We start from the raw sequence: 14859 nt of genomic DNA, 5'->3' as shown, positions 1-14859 counted from the left end.
TTGATGGATATGTGTCAGAGCTACACTGAGTCCATGTGGACATGCACACAGGGTATGTGGGGAGTTGGGCACTGTGCACTGTCATGAATAAAATGGACACACACGAAATGAACAATGTCCAGGCATGAAATGATTTTTTACGCAACGGGTGTATTAAAGTAAACTACAGTAAAGTGCTGCCCCCTTGCCCCCCCCAAAACACCAAAACTCCCCATACCCCCCAATGAACCCTCCCAAAGAACTCCCCACACCCCCCAAAGAACACCCCCTTAAACACCTATACACCACAGACACCATCTCCCCCACTCCCATTGTTGTCCAACACTATTTCCTAGCTTTCTTGGTGTCCGGGGGCAGCATTTCTGACTGCATCGCACTCCGTCTTGTCTGATGCACAGGGCTGGAGGGTGCAGAGGAAGTGGGTGTGGAGGATGGGGGTGTGGTAAATGGGGTGGAAGCCGTGGTGGTTGGCATGGCTGGTGCGGGTTGTTGCTGCTGCATGTGCAGCAGCATAGAGGTGAGTCCCTGCGTGACGGCCCCCAGGCTGTCTCGCATCATCACCACAGAGGCATTGATGGTGGCTGTGTTCCCCGCTATGGCCTGCGCAATCTGTCGTCTCGTGTCCTCTCCCTTCACCACGTATTGTCGGACAAGCTCCAGCATGGAGTCCTGTCTTGCCTCCACCCTTGCTAGCTGTGCTCAAGGTTGGTGGGAGCAGGGGTGGTTGAGGGTGCTGCGACTGGGCGTGCGTTGGCTGCGCTGGCCTCGGCGGTGGTGCGGAGGTCTGAATCGTGGAGTGCCGGATCCGCAATGCTGTTGGTGGGTGTGGCCTGAGTGTGGGGTTGGGGGGTGGACAGGGGGCTTGGGGAGTGTGGACATGCCACATGGATTAGTCCATCCTCAGCCACATACTCCTCTACTCCAGTTTCAATGTCGCTCCGTGGGGCAGTGGCTGCTGCCTCGCCCACAGAACTTGTTTCCGCCGAATGGGTGCCACTGGCCTCGCCTTCCGCTGGTGTTGCCAGCTCTGTGGTCCCGGTCTCAGGCATAGCTGTGGGGCCCTCATGTGCGGCCATGGCCTGGGCACTTGCCCTGGGTTTTGGTGTGGGCTGCGAGGCTGCCCCGGAGGTGGATTTGTCGGTGGCAGTTGTCTTGGCCCGGGACGTGGATGCCGTTGTGGTTTGTTCCTCACTGGCATCTTCTCCATCGGTGCCTGGGGGGTAGAAGAGATGCAGGGCATCAGTGATGGTGTTACATGCAAGTAGCATTATATGGTGCTGTGGAGATTTTCAATTATCATGCATTCATATCTTACAGGTGTGTCACACAGGGGAGTTTGAAGGGGGGCATTCTGGCATTAGCCGTGACGTCTCAATTCAGGAATGCTGCATGGCAGGTGGCATGCCGTTGTATTGGGGTTTGTGTGATGTATGACATGGGAATGGTCCGTGTGTGTTGCCTGTCTGTTGGTAATGGTATTGGCACTCAGCATGCATTGCAGTGTGGCAGACTCTATTCCAGGTCACTTGTGCTATGTCATGGATCTGCAGGGTCACTCACCTCCATCTCCAGATGTTGCAGCACCTGACTCCATCTTCCCAAAGCCCTCGGTGGACTCCATCTGGATGAAGGTACTGCACGTCTCCTCCCAGCGCATTTGTTTTGTCGGGGGCGTGGGCCCCCCCCTGCCTGTGGCCATGGCCTCCCTCCGATTGCTGGCCAGGAATTTTTGTACCCTCAGGCAGAGGTCATCCCACTTTTTCTTACAGTCTTTGACTGTCTGTGGGGTGGTGCCGACAGCAGAAACTTTGCGGGCTACCTCCTCCCAAATCTCCTTTTTCCGCTGCTGTGCCTCCCTCTTGAGGTTCTGGGTATTTATGTCCTCAGCATGGGCAGCGAGGGTGTCCGCCAACATGTTTAGTTCTTCATCAGAAAAACGCTTGTTGCGCAGGCGGGGGTTAGATTTTCTGCTTGCCTTGGATATGGTGATTTGGAAGGCCCTGGTCTCGCCTGTAAAACACTGGTGGTTTGGGGGGATTGCAATGGATTGTGTTTTTAAAGATGGCCGCCGGCGTATTTCCCGTTCCGACGCAATGGCGTTACGTCCGGGTCCAGTATTGCGAGCCCGGTATTAGCATGGTGTTATTACTGGGTCGGTATTAAGGGGTTCCTCCTAGGCGGAGGCGGTATCAGTGGGTCCCGTGATGGTGCTATCGGGGGTTGGAGGGCCTTTAGCGGCATGGGGGTCATTACCGGCATGGGGGTTCACACGCGCACTCGTAATCAGCCGCTATTAGCGGCATCATATGAGCATGGACCCGCTAGTTCCTCCATGCCGGTAATGACCCTGTTTTTAGCGCACTTCTCGTAATGAGGCCCTATGTATTCAGTTTAAAAAAAGTGTTTCTACCGAATCTCTGAATGAATGTTCAGTACACATTGACTGAATAATTGGAATCTAGTCGGTTTCATAAATCAGTGATTTCCAGGGGAAGGACCATGTGAATAACTATATTAAAACCTTACAAGTGCATTGTCAGGGTGTGCCATTTTCACCAGCACTAAATAATTACAGGAAAACTGACCCATACACTCAGCTACACCCCTTCACATGAACAGTGGGTATGCAACATACAACCAACTAGTGTGCAACTGATATACTAACGCAGCGCACCTACTCCACTTCCACTGGAGCTACTCGATCCAAGTTCTGTGACGAACCTGAGAAATTAATCCCTTCTTCGCAGGGGGAGCCACCCCCTTTGAGGCTAGGGAGGGGAGCTCGTTAAGCAAGACTCTCCCTAGAAGTCTAGGAAAGTGGGACCTCACTGGGAGTGACTCCCCCTCTAGGGTGCAAGGACACCCATTTCTATAAGAAATTCCCTATAAGGAACACCCGGTCAACAGGGAACAGAAAAGACTGATGACATCTCTGTGTGTCATTCAAAATATAATGAGCTTATCCCAATGAGTCCTATATTACATATGCTACCTTTCATCACCCTTGACCACATTTTGCATGAATATGTCACACTCTTCTAAGCAGTATACAGTACTATGTAAAAGAACCTTGTGAACAATTGTAACCTAACAAACTTTATCTAAGCACTATTCTTGGGCCGCTTATTGTAACCATCAAGCAAGCCTTCTTAAGTATCCTTTAAAGCGCCTCGATGCCTGTGGGCAGTGCGCTCTACAGATCCAAAAGTAAATAAATAAATAATGACATTGTTTCCATATCTTTGGCTCAAGGTAATGCTGGAAGCACCTTGAGCTCAGCAGCTGGTGAAGAACATGCCCCTTGGTAATACAGCGGTGTGAATAAAGAGACAAGGAAGCTTGAATGGAGGAGGAGGAGTCCTATGCAGAGGCGGAGCCAGCAGTGGCGTGGAAGAGCAGAGCGTGTCGAGAGAGATTCTTAACGTCCAGCACCAAGTGGGGCGATACGGTCATGAAGGAGACAGGGATGGAAGAACCATCTCACGTAGTGGCATAACCATGTTGAAGCTGTAGTAGGCCTGGGGTCCTGAATGTTGACACCAGCGCAGAGTAGAGGAACGAATTGTCCGCTCAGACAAGCTTTGACGAAGCTGCAGAGATGGGCAGAGTTCGAGAAGTAAACGCTTCTATAGCAGAGATAGTGAAGAGAGGAACAAGCATTGACGTCCATGCTGCCACGCCATTCCGCTGGAGAACCCCTGACAACCAAGAGAGTACCAGGTTTGCTCAGGGAGGAAGGAGGTGAGCGGAATGCAACACAAAGAAGAAGCCTAATGTGGAGGGTGACAGGAGCCTGAGAAACCAGATTTATGAAAACTGGTGGTGGGGGCCAACAATCACACTACACATACTAACACAGCCAAAAGCCCATGGTGTTTGGAGAGTCCTAGGGGAACCAGGAATCTTATGTAACTGATAAAGGGAATAGAACCTAGAGGATTAAATGAGTCTGGTCAAGACACCGATATAAGGGAGGGAAGAAATGGCCAAAATCGTGGACACGGAGGAAGGGAGTCATCCTCTACTTGTAAAGGACAAGAGACAGTTGGTTTATACAGAGACTTGCAACTTTTTTTATGAAGAGTCTAAAGAAAGACCTAAGGAGTTTGGCTTTGGTGAATAGGCAAAAAATGTGCTTTGGTGAACTGAGAACACTACCCTGAGAGTGATCCCAACAACATTGGATGGATAAAGCCTGAACTGAGAAGCCATGGTTCTGGTCTAATTTTCTGTTTTGTTAAAAGTGGTAGGTTTTGGGCTGAGGACTATCTTTTCTTAATTTGACAGTAGACCGGCACCCTTAGTTTTATTTTATAGGTAGTGAAATCCCTCTTAGCAGTAGGGAGAGACAGGCATTTTTCTTTTATTTAAATGGAACGGCCTGAACATTACATCCTTGAGTCCGCCTCCTTCTGGTTCGCTACAGTTCCCAGTGGCAAGTTCTTTTGTTCTTTTTACAGCGGATAAAAACCTCCCCCTGATACTGGCATTTTTTGTGTGATGGGTGGTAGGTGACCGCCTTGCCACAGTGGGGGGTGCAGCCAGTGGCCACCTACCACCCATTTCTGAAATGAGGCCCTTTCCTATGCAGCATACATCGAAGCATTGAGTATTCACTGATCATTTCTGATCGATAAAGCAGAAGGATAAGACAGATGCTGTGAAAGATGCTTTGGCTGTGCTGTTTGGGGAGTTTTGTAATGGTGGAACCATAAAATGAAAATTACTGGACAGAATTTTTAAAATGCATTTATTTTTATTATTAGATATATGGACTGTTCAGACCCTGAAGAAATCTTGCCTTTTCTTATCTCAAGTTAAGACAATTTGCACGACAAGAATTTCCCAAAATCTTATGTTAACAGTATGTGAGACTTGACCTAACAATTGCATAACAAAGGCGAAACCCCAACCTGAGAACTATTGTTTAACAGAACAGTCATTACCTTTTCATTATCCTGAGGCTCATCACTCTCCCCATTTCCACATAGTTTGGCATACAGTCTCCAGATTTCCCCATCACTTGTCTCTCTCGATGTCACTCTTCCAAACAGCTCCTTCAACTTTCCCTTCTGACCAGTTGCTAACACCCCTTGTCGATCAGCCATTTCATCCACTACAGCCCTCACCAGGATTTTTAAAACCTGTAGGAAGACACAATGCAAATGAGGAGTTAGTATAATTGTAATACCAGTATGTCTCACATGTTAGGTTGCATAGGGTACACCTTTTGAATGATGTAGCATGTTAACTTCTAGCCTTGGTATTTCACAATTACATTGCATTACTCAATGTAGCTCTGTTCACACAATTGAAAGGGGATGGTCAATGAGTTGTGGCAGTGAATTTTCATCAATCATTTGCTTCGTTCTTGTGCTGGATTCTATTTTCCATAAAACACATTTTTTACAGTGGGTGAACATGTCCAATGAAAAACATGGAATGGGCATAATGTTGAAATAAGAATATCGAAAAAGGAAAAAAAGAACATCCGAACATTACAAATTATGTTTTGTTGTGCAACAGGTTTTACATTTTTAATATCCTTTTACTATTTCTGATAAAATGTAAACATATTCTATTTTTTCACCCTCAACATTATCCGAGCAGCATTTAGACTATTCTACACAATTATTTCAATATTTTCACGCCAACATTTTTGGCAATATGGTTTTCCACAATGTTATTGGATTTCTACTGATGTACCTTATTCACTCTAATGGCCTTCCATTGCAGAACCCAACAATTATTTTTGAAGGATAATTAAATCAAAAAAGTGGTACAGCACAATCCCACGCCATCCCCAGGAATGGAGAGGACAAGCTACAGAGAAGCATCAAGCTTCATTTCCCAGCTTATCCATGCAGAAGAATATGCACCTTCCATCCTAGATCCTATAGAGACATGGGGGATTCATGCTGAATAACCATCGTAGGGAGAGCAAATGTTATTTAAGTAACCTGTTCTACTGCCGCATGATTAAATATACATGCATCCTTATTCTTTAGCAGAATGGCGAGCACATGGTAGGATTGTAGGAAAACTATATACAAGGCAAAAAGGCTCGGGAACAAAGCATGTCCAAACTGGGCACTATTTCAGCAGTGTGTGTGAACACAGTAGTGTTTGTGGATCTGTAGATCTCCTGGTGTCAAACATATAAGATTAATGAGTCTTGCCGTCTTCATCTGAGAATAATAAAATCTCAAAATCTGAAATTTGGATATATCCCAACCAGGGTTATTTACTCAACCAAACCATATGAAGGATTCTTCAAAAATGAGCTGTGAGCAGAAAATAAGGTCTCTTCCAAAGTTCCTAGTTTGGGCCCATCTTGGGCAAGTCCCAATGTTCTATGGTGCACTCTGATCCTTGTATTCGGGTTGAAAACCCACCTATAGAGAGACCATTCTATGGGCCCTTCATGCCCAACACTTCATGGGCTTGGCAGAGGTTCTCTTGCAGTAGGCTGAAACAGAGGTGGGACTTTCTCAACACTGGTCTGCTCTCCCAGGGTTGCAAGGACAAGGCCTAGGGAGATGACTGTCTGAGGAGTTCACAGTCTTCCGAGTGCTTTTCTTACTTGGGTCCCTGGGATACTCCTGTCCCTGCTACCATGGTTGTAGCCTCTCTAGCCCTTGGTGAGATTGCACAATCTCGTATCTCCTCCAGCCTATGAATTCTGCCCTAGTCAGCCAGAACCTTCATAGCTCTGCGACTATTATGGTTGCCTGCTCTCCTCCCAAGATCACAGGTCTGGCAACTATATCGCCACCTCTAGCTTGTCTTAGCTGTCCTCCCTATATGGAATAGATTCTCTGCTTCTCCAAACTCCTTGATTGACTCCTCTGCAGGTATCTCTCACCCTCGAACCCCCTTAACTCCTTCTCCAGATTGTAAACATTTTGTTTTACAGTCTTCTCAATACTCTCACTACAATATACTCAATCTTTCTCTAGATAGTTACACACCCCCTTCCAACTTCCTGAACACTTTCTCCCTAACCCCCTCAACAGCGCTCTCTCCACTAACACTTTGCCTCCAACTGAACTTCCTTCAGCACATTCATAACAGCTCTCCTCTTGCTCTCCAATCTCCTCCAAACACCTTCCACCAGCTCCTTCTCAAATACCCTACATCTTGGATTGAACAAGCTGGTGTTTTTAATCTAGTCTCTCCCCCCTTTAGTTGGTACATAGTGGTATGGCTTGCACTTATGTAGTATGGGCTGGACTTGGCTGTGGCTGGGCTGAGTTAGGGCATGGCGCTATCCTCGATTTGAAACCTGCCCTAGCAATGTGCAACCTATCATTTCCTCTCCTCTTTGGGCTTCTGCTGACCTTGCCTGCTTGGAACTGTGTCCCTCTAATTCCCCAGTGTGTAAAGTAAAAGTAAGAAGAGCTTTTACTAAGCAAGAAAAGCTGTTTGGGGTGAATGTACATTTTTTATGGAGGGGGGAATGGTTACTTTGTAATCACCGTCCGCCAGTGGGAGAACAGGGAGTTTATTTTTTACCCATCACACAGGATACTTATGTACAATTTTGTTTCATTCCGCTTGCGTTTTGAATCCAACTTTGGATCCACAGGAATCCTGTGTTCTCCCTTAAACTCCCAAATGTTCCCTTTGGTAGCAGTGCTGAAGAAGTAAATGTATTTCTACAGTCGCCCGTAAATTCAGCATTTATTCGTAGACTGGATGTTTAGGTCTAGCTAGACAATTGGAAAAGCCCACTACAAGTACTAGTATAAGGAAAAGAGTTATCCCCAAATGATTTTGACCAGACCCTCTGTCCATGGTGGTCACTGGTGTTGATGGGTGTACTGTTCTTTGACCACACCAACACCAGTCACCAAGGTTAGGCAGAGAAGTCTCTATTGGGATCCATATTTCTGTTACCCAAGTCGGCCACTTGTCTGGATCTTCTACCTTTCCTCTAGTGGCAAATCTGTATGACTAAATATAGACTTCACATTGGTGTTTTGTTAGTTTTGTAGCAATCCCACATAACTCCCATTTGATAAGAAAACCGAAGCATGGGCGGAATGATATGGGCCCAAGATTGCACACTTTCGAAGAAGTAGGGATTAGAATCAGCGGCATTTCACCTAAACTATAGAAGCATTAAAGTAACATCCCACTACTATGTACCCCCCAGTGACATTACAGGGAGGGACATGAAACAATTGACCTACATGTAGCACCAGTGTATGCTTTAAACAAAATTATTGAAAACCTAAGGGTGCAACATGTTCATGAACACTGACTGAAAATAGGCAAAACATCTTTTAAAACTACCAAAAGTGAAAGGCATATTGACCTAACAAAGCAATTATCAGATTAGTTTAGTCAGAGGTTGCAATGCAGCAATATATGTATAATCATTGCTAAGCCAAAGAAATGCCCATGATTATGATCCAAGCCATGTACAATTTAGCCACCAGCATAAACAAATCCTCACCAGTTTTTTTTAGATGTACAATTGCATTATATATAGGGCTTCTCTTTGTTTCAAAGGGATTCCAAATTTGAGGCATCGGGAAATAATTGTTTAAGCAGTTTTGGTTGAATGTGGAATCCAGAATGAGACCCTCAATATTCTGGTTTTAAAGTAGGAAGCTTTCGTCTGATTGCCCCATTGGACGTTCCTGCTAACATTTTTGCATCCCTGGTTTTAACACAATTGAAGGAACGGGTTAAGGAGTCTTAAATTTGATATCCAACAGAAAGGTTTTGTAAAGGGAGTAGGCGTTGGTCTGAATGGTTTTATTTTAAATGTATTTAAAAAAATAATTTTAGTTACAGGTATAGATATTATTCAACTTTAATTGACTTAGTCTAGGCTTTTGATAACATGGATCGGGATATTCTATGGGAGAAATGTAAAGGTTGGAATTGTCCAGTCTATTTATTAGAGATTTCAAAAAATTGTTATAGCGATGCATTGTTAAAAGTGAGATTAAATTAGCAGGGAACGTTATCAAAATTCATCCCAACCTTTAAAGGTTTAAAACAGGCATAGCCTTTATTTTAAACTGTTTACTTTGGACCAAAGAGACACTTCGAACAAAGTACAGGCATTCTCTTCCCGTATAAACGGGTATCCAATCCAATGGCTATTGTATGCAGATGATTTAGTTTTGTGGGACTGGACACCCATAGGCCTGCAATAACTGGATGCTCTGCAGAGATACGCTTTCCAGACAACTTGATTATTAATGTGGTCAAAACAAATACGTTGGTATTGAGGCCTACAGTGCCAAAAAGTACACAGAATTGTATATGGCAATTAAATAAAGCCCCTCTTTTGCAAGTGGTTACTTTTTCTTACTGAGTTTTCACATTAAACCATACTGGAAAGGATTTGGCAAATTCTGGCATACTTAGATCCAAAGCGGAAGCATTAGCTGCCCAAGGTTAAGCGATACACCGTAGATACGGACGATTTTCACTGCTCCCTGTAATCCAGTATTACAAAATGAAAGTAGTACCAACCCGGACATAGGGTGCGGAAGCTATGATATGTACCCAGATGTCCTTATTGGATCTTCTAAAGGGGATCTTCTGGAAAAAGGTTCTTAGCTTTCCTAAGAATGTCGCCTTTGATATGATTCACATTGAGCTGTGGCTACTTTTAAAGGTTATGATGAAGTGGAAAGTACTGACATTATATAGAAAATGCTAAAAGGCGGATGAGAGCACATTGTTCAAGATCATTAAGGAAGCAACATTTTAAAGAAATTATGTTCCCTTGGTAACTTGTGAAAGTAAATGTGTGAAATGGATTCATGATTTTGACTTGGATACATGCTTATTATTAGATAACACGCTTAAGGCAAAAACAGAAATGTTGGTTATGGGATTAGATTTGGATGCGAGAACTGTGTGGTCATTATAAGCTCTTTTAAGGGGAGACTAAGTTATGAAATCAGCTCCCTAACTATTTGAAGCAGTTCCCTTTTGGCAATTATAGGTTCTTCTTTTTAGGACTGCACTTTAACCTGCATCCTACATGGGAAGTTGTAACTGTAAGAGCAAAATTTGATAAAAACATGTCCATTTGTAGATTTTGTAGAGTTCCATCAGAAGCAGAGACACTAAAACATTTGCCAATAACCTGCCTGTTTTTGGCAAAGCAACAGAGATAGGTTTATAAAACCTTACTAGCTGCTATGCCAGAGTAGTGGTGGGCAAAGCTGTTGAGTGGAAACTCAGTCCCTTTGGCACTGGCAGTTTGATTTTTGAGGTAGTTGAAATTGTAAACTATGTTTTTAACTTGTGCATTTTAATGGATAAGGTGATGAGCACATGACTTAATTTATTGATTATGCATTTTATAGATTTTATTGTATTATTGTATTGAATGTGTTGCACGTGTTTACATGCAAGTCAACCACTTAAATAAAAAATAACAAAAATTTAAAAAAGTAGGAACTTTCCCCACTGGGCTGCATTTGAGCTATCATATGTCCCAACAACCTTTCTGCTTTAATTTAGCATGCCATACTGATGTTCAGTTTATTTCTAAGCACTGCTACGTTTGGCAGATGCAAAACTGGAGTAAAGGAACCCCTAGCAACACAAGCTACAGGTAGGGCAGGTACACAGTGATTTCACTGCAGAATATTCAACAAAAACATTTTTCAGTGAATAATATTTATCGCCCAGAAATTGATGTACAACATAGAATTGAAGAAAAAGGTTCAGATAGTATGTTTGGAAAAGGAGATGCATTTTAAGGGTGGGGATGGAGTTTATGGAGGGCTGCTTGCGGTTTTCCCCCACATTTGGCTGCTGTTCTGAATTTAAAATTGTGGAACTTAAAAAATGAAACCTTTGGCGATGAAAAAAAAGGGGCAAAAACATGCAAACGTGGGGAACGTTTTTAATTAAACATAATACTGCCACTTACCCAGGGTAGCTTTCCATGCCGTCAATTTTAGACTTGTGTCATTGCAGGAGAATAGCACACATTTGCAAGTCAGTCTTGGTGCTACATCCCACAGGGGGATATCAGGCCAAACCCCAAGGTCAATCATCTGCATGGAACACAAGCAATGCCAGCCGCTCTTTGGCTTTGTTGGGCATCACGCATGAGCTTTAACTTGGAACACTAGGCACAGCTTGCTTGTTGCCCTTGTCTGGGTATGACTTTACTACTTAGGAAAAGCTTGGGATCTGGGCTTTATTCATGTGACCAAGATTACCATCTTCTGGTATAAAAGTCTGCAATCCAGCTGTTATTCCACATTCCTCTTCTTTTGGCCAGACGATGGAAATAGGACCTATATTTTCCCCCAGTTCCAATCGCACCTCGATTTCCTGTCCTTCGCTCTTCCTGTGTTCAGTGGAGGGAAGATGGACACATGAAGGTTAGCGATTGAGTGGAAGATGTTGTTATGCCTGTGAGGATTAGTGGGTAGTGACAGGACTGTAAGTTGGATGTGGGATGCATGTGTCTGGTAAATTGGGGATCTGCCTGTGGGTGGCTATAGGGTGGCCGGATGCTAGTCCGAGCAATGAGGTTAGAGGGTGGGGGGGCAAGAAAAGGGAGTTGTGGGGGAAGGGGGCTGCGTGAGTGGGTTTTGTGGGAATGCATCTTTCCGGGAGGATGGATGGTTATCTAGTTCTGTGTCGATGAGAGGGTGAGTGCATTGCTCAAATGCATTTGCTGAGGTGTTCTTGTGCAGGGAGGCTGGGTCTATACATGTGAGGGAGAACCTGGGGAAGGGTTGGATAAATGAGCAATTTAATATCTGAGCTGTGCGAGGAGTCGGGAATGAAGCTCGGACACAAGGGGTTCATAGTTTTGGTCAAAGACTTTTATTATAGTCAGTCATTAAGCTTTATTACGGCATTAGGCAAAAAAGAAGCAAATAAATAAAACATTATTAAAATAAAAGGGGGTTGGGAAGTGCCTCTCTGTCCCTGCCCTCGAGCAGTTTACCTACCTAAAACCAAAACTAAAGATCTGTCAGAGGTCAGAATGTCCAAAACAAAACATCCTGTGTCCAAAGTTCTATTCTCAGGCCCACATAACAAAACAACTCTAAAGTGAAAAGGGAAAATATCTTTGGCCTCGAGTGCTGTATAAATGAACAAAAAGAAAATGCTTAACTCCAACACAAAAAGTTCCAAAAGGATAGTGTTCCTTGCTCCAGAGGGTGGATTCCTTCCCATGGATGTCTCTTCACTCTGGATTCCGTTTAGGATTATCTGTCTCTTGAGGTCCAACACAACTGGTGTACAAAACTGCTTAACATTTGGACTTTGTCGTGTTAGGATACCCGTTGTACTCTCCTGCCAGGTTTCTTTTCTCCTTTAAAATATTTCCTCTACCGTTTTTTGATGTGCTCTGATCAGGATTTCTTGAGTCAATTTCTTTATATTACTTTGTTAATCTTCATGCCCAATATGCTTTCCTGTCAGGGCTTTCTTATGAAGACACAAGTTCACAATCAGCATGCACCTGGTATACGCTCCTGCCAGGGACTTTCTTTTATGAACACTCTTGCAACTTGCATCTGCCTGGTATACTCTCCTGCCAGGGTTTTTCATTCATGTGTATATATATTTGTGTGGCTTGCGTTTGCCTGGTATGCTCTCCTACCAGGACTTTCTTATTTAGGTTTTTTCTAAAACTTTCAAACTGCCTGGTATATTCTCCTGCCTGGGCTTCTTTTAACTGCCTGGTATTCTCTTCGGCCAGAGCTTTCTTAAACACACTAGCAACTGCCTGGTATTCACTCCTGCCAGGACTTCCTCCTGTGGGCTCTGTGCATACTTCCAATATTGACAGTCTCTTACATTCACTTTTACTGGCATTGAATCTGCCTGGTATACTTTTCTGCCAGGACTTCTTTCACATGTGTATTGCATAGACTCACACAGTTGTAGGTCTCTTATTCTGGTGACTTTACCCATTCTATAGCAATGCTCACTTGCACGTTTTCATTCAGGGGCTGTTTAATTCATAAATGGTGTTTGACATGTTTGCCAATACGCCCCAGAGTCCCAGCTTCCCTTTTCTGTACTCACTGGTTCTTCCTGGCGCATTTTGTCTCTCCCACGGTAAACCGGTAACAAGTGTTCAGCGTTCTGCTCGCCGCTTCTGTTTCTCGGCATCTCTGCCCTACACGGCTCCTGCTGGGCTCTTCGGCATCTTCCCCAGTACGGTGGAGGCTGCCTCGTAACACCTGCAAATGGGCAAAATGTGTCTCTTGTTTTCAGGCCTCCCTGCAGCGTAATCTTTCTCTCAGCAAGCTTCCCCCTCTAGATGAGCCGGTTGGTTCGACGGAACGCCTCTTAGCCCCTCGGTCGATGCCGATAGATGCAGTCTTCTCCCGCCAGCAGCTCTCCTTAGTCAGCTCCTCTGTGGTTTAAATTTTCAGGCTGTAGGTAAGCGCTCGCAACAACTAGAGCGGGGCTTGTGCTCTTGGCCTTGGGCGATCTGTATTACTCAATCCCTCTTTCTCGTCCCGCTATTCTCGTGCTTATGGGAATCAAAGTCCATACTTGATAACTTGCATATGAAGTTTGGGAAAATGTTTTTAGTGGTTTGTAAGGGCAGGTTAGCTCTAAATAACTTGTAGGTAGAGTCTGAGAATAGGTTTTTCATCATTTGTAGAAAAGAAAAGTCAGATTTTGATAGTTCACATGTAGATCTTGTTAAAAGGCCTTCAGTACCCTTCCTAGGTGGATGAGAGGAGGTGTAACAATATGCCATCAAGGCATCGCATATAGATGGGGTATCCTCAAGGGAGGAAGGGGGAATACCAGCCTTGTTTGATGGTGCCCTACTACTCCCCCACAGGTTGTCCCTCCTCCTCCATGTGATCCTCCCTCACATAGCCGCCGCTAGGATCACGATCAGGTATTGGCTGCCGTTTCCTGGCCACATCGGGTGAGGTTACCGCTGGGAAAGAAGCAATGACTTCATCACAGCCGCATTCTTTTTTATTTAATGTAAAATGTGAAATTGATCATTATGTTTAATGATGATCTTTATTGATATACTGCAGACATTCAATATGACTAATCCCCTGCATTCTCTCAATAATGGGAATCCGTTATTGGAAATCCATTGCCAAATGGTCAACATAGAAAGTTCCAGATCATTAGTGTTGCTATCCATGCCTGATGTTTATTTCGAATATTAGCTGAGGTCAAATTTGCCAAGCCCATTTTTGCTGTTGGTATTGCACATCTCTTGCCTGTTGATCAATATTGCACATTTTGCCGGATGGCCCTTATTCCTAATCAGTGTGATGGACAATCTTGCAAACCCGTATTAGAATATCAGTTTCGCCAGGATGGTGGTATGAGTCAAGTACTGTTTTAAGCAGACATTGGGCCCTGGGCTTCGCTCGGCTCATCTATTGGCAACATTGGTCATACAATGAAGGTCAAGCTCATACGAGAACGGGGCCGATGAGAATACAGGTTATAGCATTAGCACTTTGAATAGAGGAATGGACACACAATTCTATTAACACATCCTTTGGTTAAAGGTGGTTTAAAGGTAAATCTTTATGACAAATGTACATACACCAGCTGTGGTAGCAAAGCTTACTGTCCAATCCAGAATGGTAAGCAGAACTCAAGGATGGCAATTCGATTTACAATACATTAATACTTATAGAATGTTGAGCCAAAGCTTCTCTGAAATCAGGACTTTCCTGCAGCAGCCACTGGGCTTTTTCCAAGCTAAATAAACAGTGGCAGACACAGCTGCTGTATTTAGAGGGGTCAGAATTCCCAAATGGTAATATTCTCCCATTATGCCATTTTGATGTTTTAAAAAAGGCAGAAGATGAATAACCAAAATTTAAAGCTAGACAAATGCAACAATAGATTATG

General features: G+C 44.2%; 1 protein-coding gene across 1 annotated transcript in view; it reads right to left on the bottom strand.

Moving 5' to 3' along the window:
- Positions 1-14859, bottom strand: part of TTC27 (tetratricopeptide repeat domain 27) — a 1783878-nt gene that overhangs the window by 106560 nt on the left and 1662459 nt on the right. Inside the window, exon 17 of the mRNA XM_069607906.1 lies at positions 4947-5144. Coding sequence (XP_069464007.1) covers positions 4947-5144 — 198 coding nt within the window. The remainder of the gene's footprint in view (positions 1-4946; positions 5145-14859) is intronic.

The sequence above is a fragment of the Ambystoma mexicanum genome, chromosome 4q (assembly GCF_040938575.1).
Source record: "Ambystoma mexicanum isolate Mex_15411 chromosome 4q, UKY_AmexF1_1, whole genome shotgun sequence".
In the NCBI taxonomy this organism is placed as follows: Eukaryota; Metazoa; Chordata; class Amphibia; order Caudata; family Ambystomatidae; genus Ambystoma; species Ambystoma mexicanum.
Note: the sequence above shows the minus strand (reverse complement) of the source record. Positions and strands in the feature narration are given on the sequence as shown.